This window comes from Apostichopus japonicus, chromosome 4 (genome assembly GCF_037975245.1).
Source record: "Apostichopus japonicus isolate 1M-3 chromosome 4, ASM3797524v1, whole genome shotgun sequence".
Taxonomy (NCBI): Eukaryota; Metazoa; Echinodermata; class Holothuroidea; order Aspidochirotida; family Stichopodidae; genus Apostichopus; species Apostichopus japonicus.
In genome coordinates, this window is record NC_092564.1 from 19,720,261 (window position 1) to 19,730,826 (window position 10,566).

The 10,566-nt window shown below is 37.3% G+C and overlaps 1 protein-coding gene across 1 annotated transcript in view; it reads right to left on the reverse strand.

The window, feature by feature from the left end:
* The window catches only part of LOC139966737 (ectopic P granules protein 5 homolog), a 51,147-nt gene extending 42,798 nt beyond the window's left edge, over positions 1-8,349 (reverse strand). The window contains exons 1-4 of the mRNA XM_071970056.1: positions 7,552-8,349; positions 5,744-7,117; positions 3,184-3,348; positions 2,296-2,539 (exon numbers count right to left, since the gene is read on the reverse strand). Coding sequence (XP_071826157.1) covers positions 2,296-2,539; positions 3,184-3,348; positions 5,744-7,117; positions 7,552-7,593 — 1,825 coding nt within the window. The 5' untranslated portion in view covers positions 7,594-8,349. The remainder of the gene's footprint in view (positions 1-2,295; positions 2,540-3,183; positions 3,349-5,743; positions 7,118-7,551) is intronic.
* Between the last annotated feature and the right edge of the window lie 2,217 nt (positions 8,350-10,566).

A 10,566-nucleotide genomic window follows, 5' to 3' on the forward strand; every position in this document is an offset into this window, starting at 1 on the left:
CTTAAGATTATGTGGGTGAAAACTATTAAAGTGTTATATGAATATCAGTGGGCTTATAATAAACCAAAGTGGTTAAGGAATTCCCCTCCAACTTGACCAGAACATCTAGAAATGATATTTGATGTTTAGAAACTTTGACAGAAAATTTAATGCTGTCATGAAAAGAATTAACATGATCAAAGAAAGACTTAAGAGATTCTTCAACATGTGGCCAGACAAAAAATATACCGTCAATGTATCTATATTAATGTGATGGCTTTAGAGGAGAAGTGGATAGCATATCATGTTCCAAATCGTGCATAAATATTTTGGCGTAACATGGTGCCATCTAAGTGCCCATAGCGGTACCATTGATTTGGAGATAATATTTCCCATTGAAAGAGAAATAATTATTACTTAATAAGAAAAGTAAAATAGGACCAAGATCATCAGCTAAGGTGGCATACTCACAAAGAAAATTCTGACAAGCGATAATTCCCTCATCTTGAGGGATATTAGTGTACAAAGAGGATACGTCCATAGTAACAAGTAAGCAATTAATCGGTAACGCCTGAACAGTGTTAAGAATTCTCAAAAAATGAATAGTGTCCTGTATATAAGAAGGAATATGGCTTAATAAAGGGTTGAGTACGAGTCTATGTATCCTGAGAGATGCTTAGTGGAGAATACCAATTTCTGAAATAATAGGTCGGCAAGGAGGGAATAGCTTGAGTGCCCTGGATAGTTTACAAATGTCTGAAGGGCGGATATTCTCAGGGTCAGAAGGGGTCACTCCGGGTAGTGCTTGTTGAGCGTCTGCTATTAATTTAAGAAGTTTGTGTACTTTAGGTAAAGTGTAGAACATACCCAACGATGGGTGCTTAGGTGTGAGTTCTACTATCTTGGTCGCTTACGACATAACTCGTCAATTTTGGGGTGGAAGAGTCTGGAAGGGTCCTCCGGTAATAACTCGTAAAAATCAGAGTTACTTAGTTGCTCCTTTGCTTCAAAGATATAGTCGGTAGTGTTAAAAATGGTGGTGGCACCTCCTTTATCTCCTTTATGGCCATGGACTGAGAAGGGTTGATGTTAGAGTTGAGTGGACGGTTAGTGTTTTCTAAAATAAATTTGTCAAGATATGTTTTGGCTTTGAAGGCAAAGGAATCTATAAACTTATTGCCTCCTCCTGGTGGTGTCCAACTGGATTTTTTCTTGGGACCATGTAGTGTTGGTTGCATGTCCTTGCTGTTAATGTCTGCAATCGGGTCGGAAGTGTTCTCTTCGAAAAAGTTTTTGCAATTTTCTATGAAAACAATTCTTAAGTCCCCTACGGTAGGTAATGTCCAGAGCAGAGAGAACCTTTTTATTTGTGGCAGTGTCTGGAACCATGTTCTGTAAGCTTTCTTTGGTACGTATTAGTTCCTTCGATACTCTGTTCTGTCTAGTGTATGCAAACTTTCATACACTTTGATACACTATCAATGCGTTTGTCTCCACTGTGTAGAGGATTGCGGATCCAGAGTCCTTTAGGTATATACAATATTCAGCTGTTTGCATTGTGATAGAAACACTATATCAGATCGAGTCCTAGCTAACTTATTGAGAAGAAGTTCGTGCTGCCGTCTAGCGTAGAGAGATTCGCCGTCAAGGCGAGGACCAAACATATTATAACGAATATATATATATATATATACTGTATATATATATATATATGTACAAAAATCACACAATCAGTTGGGAAAAATTAATGCTAATACCACTTAATACTGTCATTTCATAGCATGCTTCCAAGCACTCAAGTTGATGGTATGAACTGTTCTTAATCCTTACCTGATGGAAACATGATATATTCACACTGCATATACTGTCAGCATATATGCTTCAAAGCATACCAGGAAATTACTTTATAAAAAAAAATTGGTCCAATTCGGGGTCGCTTCAATTGACATGTGGTTACTCTGTTGATCTCAAATTAGCAAGATATTTAAAAATTGTTTCACTCCAGAAAATTGTGTCCGACAACTTTACTGTATTGAGTTCTTTCCTACTTTTATGACCAACTTGCTACCTTTTCACCTATTAGAAAAGTTTTGTGTCCGACAAATTTACTTGCATTGTGATATTTCATTTTCGACCCGTAAGACAAAATTGTTACCTTGTCACATATTTGGAAGCTAATTCAGAGCAGATTTTTTTTTTTTTTTAAAGTTTTGACCGATCTTTTCTAGCGAGCTGCTACAATATTCCCTACAATACTTGATGGCCTGTAACCATTCTGTATAGAAAGCTTATTTAACAAACAAGGCAAACACTTACATGTACAAGGCATTTGTGATTCCAGGCTGCACAGCAATGGACTGCTCTGCAGTAGCATGTGAAGATATGATTCTATCTGCAACTTTGAAAGTTGAGCTGTGTATGCACAAAGAGCAAACGTTTCGTGGATACAGTTCCGGATGGACAAGAGCGTCGCTTCCAACTCCTTCAAGATATTTTCACGAAACTCTGCCGATTCGGACGAGACCGCTGACGTTACTGTCAACTTGTCAGCACAGACTCCCTAAAGAAAAGAGAAACTGCAATTGTAAAACACAAGAGGAAACAAGCAATGGACGGAAGTGGCGAGTGTCAAAACATAAAAAAAGAAAATACATTTAAAAAAATAAATTTAAAAAAATTTAAAAATAAAGATATTTTGGTATCAATTCTCAATGAGTGTGATAGAGAAACTTTAGTGTACTTACAATCTATCTTTGTTGGCTTTGCTTCGAGAATGTTAAAAAAATAATGTTTCTTTAAATACCCAATCCGGATTGGATAGCATAAAAGAGACGTAATGCTGTGGCTTCAAGAGGCACCGACACTGGATTTTGGCACTACAGATACGTGTGCTTTTAAGTTTAAAGAGTTTCAGTTTCTGGTGATGTTTCCATGGGAGAGATGTCAATGTTGAAGCGGACCTGATCTTAAAGATGCTTTGTTCCTTGTGGTGTAAATAAACTGTGCTACAATGTTACAGGCCAAAGAAGTGACATATATATCTAATTATCTTAAACAGTACAGTAACAGAATTAACGAATGACCTTGCATGCAAACAAACCGTAGCTTAATTCCCTACATGCACTCCTTTTTAACGTACAGTATGCTGTTATAGCAGTGCAAAAAATGCATTATGGACAAATGAGGATACGGAAATTTTCAAACCTTTATAGGAATTTCAGTCTGGGTCAAATTCCAGCAATTTTCAGCTTTTTCCTTATAATGTGCCTGGTTTTTCTCCACGTCTTTCATCACTGTAAGAAGATTGCCACGGGCCCGATAGTAATTGTAGACTAGCTCAAAGAAGTTGTGTTTTTCAATGCGGCATTCCTGTCAATAAGAAAAACACAGAATCATTTGTAAGAAACAGATGTGTTGAAAATGGAGTTGCTATAGATAATTAGTTTGCTAGTAATAACAAAGTTTCCAAAGGAACTGTAACCGTATAATCATTTACTTTGAATTTATTCATTTCAACCTTAACCACTTTTGACCTTTTGAACTCTACTAAAAACAACAGTGTTGTACCTATTCAATGTGGGTGATCCACACATTAACATGAGAAACATGTTCTCAGTTTCTCCTTTCCACACTATCATGTTTACAAGCAAAGTAGTCACAGTGACACACACACGCATACACAGACACACGCTCTCATAGTTGAAGTCTGTTGAACGGCTTTGCAAGAGTCCTCAAAACAGGATTTTATCATTCATTTTGATCACAATCATCCTGAAATGACTTTGCATAAATTTCCTCAAGGGAACAATGTCAGCAAAAACTAGGGTTATGAATGAATCACTGCCAAGGTAATAATTGGATAAGTTACATTAACAAGCGTCAATAACAAATATTTCCATTTTCAAAATTCCATTATTGGAACTGAACGATTACTGTTAATTCTGTTTGAAGTTTACACCACATTTGCTCATTTAAGTACACTAGGGACCTACAATGTAATGGGTACCCACAGTACAAGGTAACTTGCAAATATATAGTTGTGGGCAATGGTTGTGGCTGCACCCTATGAGAAGTCCCCCAGGGGACACATTGATGCGATGCACTGTAGTTCCCCAGGAACGACTGTTTGTATTGTGCACATTTGGGTGTGGTAATGGGGTTAACTTGATCATTTTTTCTTCTTTATTATGTTTGTGCATGTGTGTGTGTGTTCTTGTTTGTCTTCATCAAAGAGAAACGCATTTACGATCCTTACACATATTATCTTTGTCTTTAGAATATTAATGAAAAGATTAAAACACAAAGCTGTGACTAAAACTTGGCTGCATTTAGCTAGTTTGTATACGTTATACTACATCCTACTTTAAGCCTCTTAGTATCAATTTCACTTTTGACAGCTACCTGTGTGCACACTGTGCTAGTTTGTGGCTGAGTATATATATAATTCACATATATATGTATATAGGAAACTATCATTCACTAATTATCTGCCTACTGTAAAAGGATTATTCACAGGTAGTAGTTACACTTTCATCACCTTTCTCATGCAAGGAACTAATGCAGATCAAATGTTCCACGTGTGTAAAACAAACAGGTAATACATGCAGGTAATATCCAAGACTAATTTAGTAGCTCAAGCCTAGAATTTCACAATATTAGTCATGCCCTTAAAAAATGCAAGCACTTGCTTAAAAAAAATTCTAAGGGTTACAAATCCATGTCCCACGGGCATTTCCTGAATTACATAACACTTCAGTTAATCTAAGGCCTTAATTGGAGCAACCCACTAATGTTTGCTGATAATCAGCAGTAATACGGGGCTTACGTTAGCTACCGAAATCACGCCAATTTTTGTACTGACGATTGTTACCAGACTTACGGTATCCCGTGTTTACAACATGTTCTTAAAGTCTACTCGCAGCAATGTGCAAGTGACCTTTCTTTCTACGGAAAAATCCACACTGGCATGTTAGTCAGTAAATAGCTTGAATTTCACTGTCTGTAGTTTACACTACTTAATATGAAATCAACTTTTCTAAATTTGGCTTTGAACTCGATGGTACAATACTACACAGTCAAAGGAAAGATATAGATCTGGTTCTTAAGTCACTTAGTTCAAAAGTTTCCCATAATATACCAAACTTGTTGCATTATGTTCTGAATTAGAGTAAAGAATTAGTTACTCCCTATCCAGGCACAGAAAATTGGATATAAATGAAAAGAAAATTGAAGTTGGATAGAAGGACATTTTTGGTTAATAATTACAAACCTTGAGTCTACATGATACAAAGCTCCCACCCAATGATATATACAGCTTTAAACATAGAAACCTCTGTACTAGTTGGAATATAATAGTTCTTCAACAAACATAGGGAAAATGGAAAGAAAATGCAATGTATAAATGATTACAACACATTGGTCTAGAGTTCAGGAATTGGTCTAGGATTGGTCAGGAATTGGTCTAGGGTTGGTCAGGAATTGGTCTAGGGTTGGTCAGGAATGGGTCTAGAGTTCAGGGTTTTTTTTTTTAAGCAATTTTCTTTGAGAGCCAGAGAAAAACTTTGGTTGAAGCAAAGGGCTACATAAAATTTCAATCTCACTATACCTTAATTAAGCAACCTTAATTAAGCAATGTGTATAGTAGGACCTATAGAATGCAAGACTGGCCAGATTGAAATATTCCACAGTCAAGATTTGCCCGGCAGGCCACTTGTCGCGAACCCCTCGTCTAAAGGAACATGATGAAAACGTTTAAATAGCTTACCGAGAGGAACTGCTCGACGTGACTTTCTTTGTTTTGTATCATGTGATTGAAGTAGTAATACTTGAGGTCATCCTCAGACATCGGTGTTAACGTACGTTCCCTCTGTTCGCCAAACCTTACCCCAGACATGGAAATGGACCGCAGCGTTGAGAACCTACTGCCGGTGTCCCATGATTGTACAATCGAAGGTTCACTGGCCACTGAGCGAGTCCTAGAATTCAGCGTGCTCGTGAGTAGATCTGGTGCAGTGGGGTCTACTATGGATCTCGACTCAGTTTCAGTCGGCTGTGGCTCTAATATTTCAAAGTCTTCTCCTTTCGTTAAGTCTGTGTTTGACTCGTCGACGCTCACTGGATTCTGCTCTAAAGGTGTAGCTGAAACATCTGTTAAAGTCGCTCCTGCGACCGTAGCATTTATAGGATCATCCATGATGTTGAAGGCTCGAGCGCTTTCTTGCTCTGATTCTCGAGGTTGCGAGTTTAATTCTGGTATCTCAAAATTTACCAAATCGTTTACAGTTGTTTCCTTTTCATTTGATTCACATTTACCTTGATGATCATCAGGAGATGATAATTCTGTTTCATAAGGCATCCCAATATCACCTGCATCGGTCCTCATGTTACCCTCTTCTTGTTCCTCCTCCTCCTCGTCTTCTCTCTGTTCCTCATCCTCCTTCTCCTCCTGGTTTTCTTCCTCTTCCAATAATTGCACAGAATGACTTGCCTGTTGATCTTCTTGACTGGCTCTCTCAGTTATCTCAGGAGACACAGCATCGTTATCAGCAACACTGGATTTTTCTTCCAGGAACAACTGGGGAACCTCATCTTTTCCTTCATCTACACTTTCCTCGACGCTCACATTCTTTTCAGCTCCATCAATGTCTTCCACTTCCTCCTTTGAAGTTTCTCTGTTGTCGTCATTTGTCTCTTTAGTCCTTTCAGTACTTGCTAACTCATCTGTTTCAACACTGGCCTGGTTGATTACTGAGCTCTTTAACTCTGTAGGATTTTCAACAATTTCATCACCTTTTAAATGCCCATCTTCTCCCTCTCCTGTACTCTCAGCGTTTGAAATTTCGCTAACAACATCACAAGCTTCAGACTTCGACGAGTTTATGTCTTTTGTTACGGTGAGGTCTGTGACCTCTTTGTCCAGCTGCACCTCTTCTCCCTCTCCTTTAACATCTGTAGAATCAGATGAAACTTCAATAGTAGGAATACTTGAGACATCACCAGTGTTAACTGCAGAATTTGTGTCTGTCAAAGAGAGTCCTGTAACACCTTTGTTTTCTAAGACTTCCCTTGTCGTAACTTTCTCTGGTTCAACTTCTTTCCATGAAGGTGTACTCTCTTCTTCCAGTACTCTATGCTTTTTCTGAGAGCAAAAAAAAGTGAATAACATATTAAAGAAAGCTGCTCCTATAATGTTATACTGTGGATAAATATCCTAGATATGAATCATTCTACCAACTCAAAGTAACTAAGAAGATTAAAGTTTCATCATCTTAAGATTTCAAACCAGAACAGTTCCTATAATTCAAACATTCCACTGATACCAAAATAGTCAAGATGATGAAGCCACTTCATTGTTTTAATTATCTCTGTAATTTAGTTCAATTACAGTACTTGCACTCATCAAGCACACCGCAGACAGACAGAGCCATTTCTCAGGGGGCATACTCATAAAACTTTTGAGGTGTTGAAATTGAGTTATCAATGATACAAACTATCTTGACATTTAAAATTCATTTTAATTCATTCTAGTAAAATAAGCACCAATACACAAGTCTGTTAGCATTCAATAGCTACCTTCTTCTTGTTTCTAGACTTCTGTCTCACAGCTTCTGCCATGCTTGACAACTGCTTCTGGAAGGAAGAACTTCTATGCTAACCCAGTTTGTGCACAGTTAAAATGTTATGAGTTACATTGTTCATTGGTCGATACTGACCAAGTAAACCGAACAATTGTCTCTATGGACTACAATTTACACTTTAGCAATCAAAGTATTTTTAACCACTGAAGGTTAAAATTGTATTGGGCTATACCTATATACTGTTATTCTTCCTTTACTGCTTTTACTTGTATTAATTTATTTAGCCTGGCTAAACATTGCTAAGTCAAAGAACATAATTTAATCCAGAAAAATTTCATATACAGGCTCCATGGAGTGGTAACTGCTCCAAATAAAATCACGTTGGCAATGGTTTGAAATTTGTGCAAGTTCAGATATGCCTCAAGTTAAATACAGTTGTTAGCAGTTAGGACGGTCTTGGCTATGTATTTAAACATCGCAACATAGCCTAGACCTAGCCAGTATGTTGTTGTTGTTGGTTAGACTAACTGTTACACTACAGTAGCCTACGAAAGACACATGAGTTCTTGTCCTTTCAGTTTTCACAGTGTGGGGTTTTCCACAACTTGAGTCCGCGTACTAAAACTTCGAGCGTGCTTGAAACAAATGTTAATATCAAGTCGCTGCAAATGTCACGAAGGCTTCCCAACCGGCAGTTTCCGCTGTCGTGAACTCCTTAATGTTGTAACCTAAGGTTTCCATCGACTACTTAGATCTTGTGCTGAGGTCGTAAAGTCCACCGGACTAAATATAAATACGACGATCACCTGAGAGGTTATTGGTCTTTATTATGGAACGCCAAATGGAGAACAACCGGTGTAATGCTAAATCCTGTTTCCTTCATCTAACACTAAAAGCATTGCAGATATGCCTTTTTAAGCTATACCCAAAAATAATATGTTTACGTGGTTTACCACGGCTGTTAATAAGCGTGTAAGTCAAGATACAAAATCCTCATATAGCTTTTTAAATAAATCTGTAAACCTTAACTTACATTTGGATTTAGAAGTAGAGTCAGCTTATCGCCCCTGATTGTATAAGATTTGGGGCTTTGAAGAATTTATTCAAGTTGAAGCCGTTCATTTAAAGTTTTATAAGCAAATTCTTCATTTGCAAAAGTATGCGCGGAACTTCATGGCCTATGGTGAATTACGGAGGAACAAACTAAATAATTGAGACACAAGTGATTCATATTTATTGATTAGAGTTGTGAACAGTTCTGACCATAAAGCGTCTCATATGGTTTACATGTTTCTTAGAAACCTTCACGATGAAAAACATATGTAATTCACCTTGAATAGTTAAAGTTAAATCATTTTCATAAAGCTGTAATTTGGCACATTTGGAATACCCTGATCAGTGACCATTTCAATTGAAACTCAGTGTATGCTTGTAGTGTACTATGAAACTTTGAGATAACACAATCGTCTTACCCGGGGAAATTGTCCCCAAATAGAACATCTCTATTTAGGTCTGGTTGACCCGCTTTTGGACACCCATAAGTACCTCCATCTGATAGTAACTCTGAGCTTCGTTGAACATATCATTGAAGTCTACTGCTGGCATTTTGCGACAATTTATCGGAATACCTAACTGCATGGACATCAATGAGTTCAATAGTTTATGGAATAATAACTCAGATGAGTCAAATAACTCAGATATGTTGTTTAGAGAATATGATTTCGAAATAATATCATTAGTGCAAACAATGAGAAACTAAATTCAAAATAAATTTTGCTAATAATAACAAATTGCAAATTCGTTGTTTCTTATTAAATATTAAATGGCATAGGCTCTAGTAAAACAAAAACGAAAATTACTAGTATTTTAAAATGGGCAAAAACCGGAATCTTGTCTTTAAATTTCATAAAAATTCATTAAACATACTTCGAGACAATGATTTTTGGACTGATTTCGAGTATCTTTTTGTATGCATATATAGTAGTCATTATGTTGCTCCAATCCTTCAGCACGCAGGTTTACAGTGTGATAATAACCGAAAAAGACAATATGCATTCTTTGGTACCATGGCACCACCAAAGCTGTTTGGTTTTATTGCGTCACTTTATAGTCCCATTAAGTTTGATAAGCATGGCACCAACAGGCACTTGTGTTAGTCACACCACTTGATGCTTGGTGACTAATGAGCCCCAATATGAGAGGAACAGTGTACATAGCAATTAATTATATGATTTCCCCATCATGGTGCACGCTAAACTGAACTAGTGACAGTTGGGGCGGGGGCAGGTGGAACAAGCCTGATCGAGCTCCTGCAGATTAGCAAAATAATAAGCTGAACTGGGTTATATTAGTAGAACCAACGATGGCATGCATTAGCTCGTCATAGCATTTTCTGATCTCTCTCTGTGTTCTCGTATCAGATAATCACAATCGCCGGTAATTATTTACACACGTACGTTCTAGAATAACGGTCCGAAAAGAATGGAGCGCGACCATAGACTTGGCCACAGGGTGTGTGTGTGGGGGGGGGGTCAATTCTCCCTCCTCCCACCATAATTGGCTTGAATCTTCAATAGTTGGAAAATCAGTAGTCAAAAACATGGCAGTGGAAAATGTTATGTATCCAACATATCTTAAAATAATTTAAGCTGATTGAACTCTGATCGAACAGGATAATTCTGATTTCTGAGTCAATAATATTTCGCTATTTGTAATATTCCAAAATTTTAGGCTTACATTATTACAAGATTTTATCTTGTTTCAATCATAGGAGTTCAATCAATCTTGTTTTTAACTCCTTGTACAACCCATAACAAAGTTGATAATACTATACTAACTAACTCATCTCTGTATCTCTTGTCACACAAATTTCCGTATATGTGGCATTTTTACTGACATAGCGCCATCACTTCGGGAACATTTTTTTTAAGTCAAATCTGCAACTGCAGCTGTACATACCACTGGATCAGTGGTATATACATACCATACGCATATATATACGCATATACAA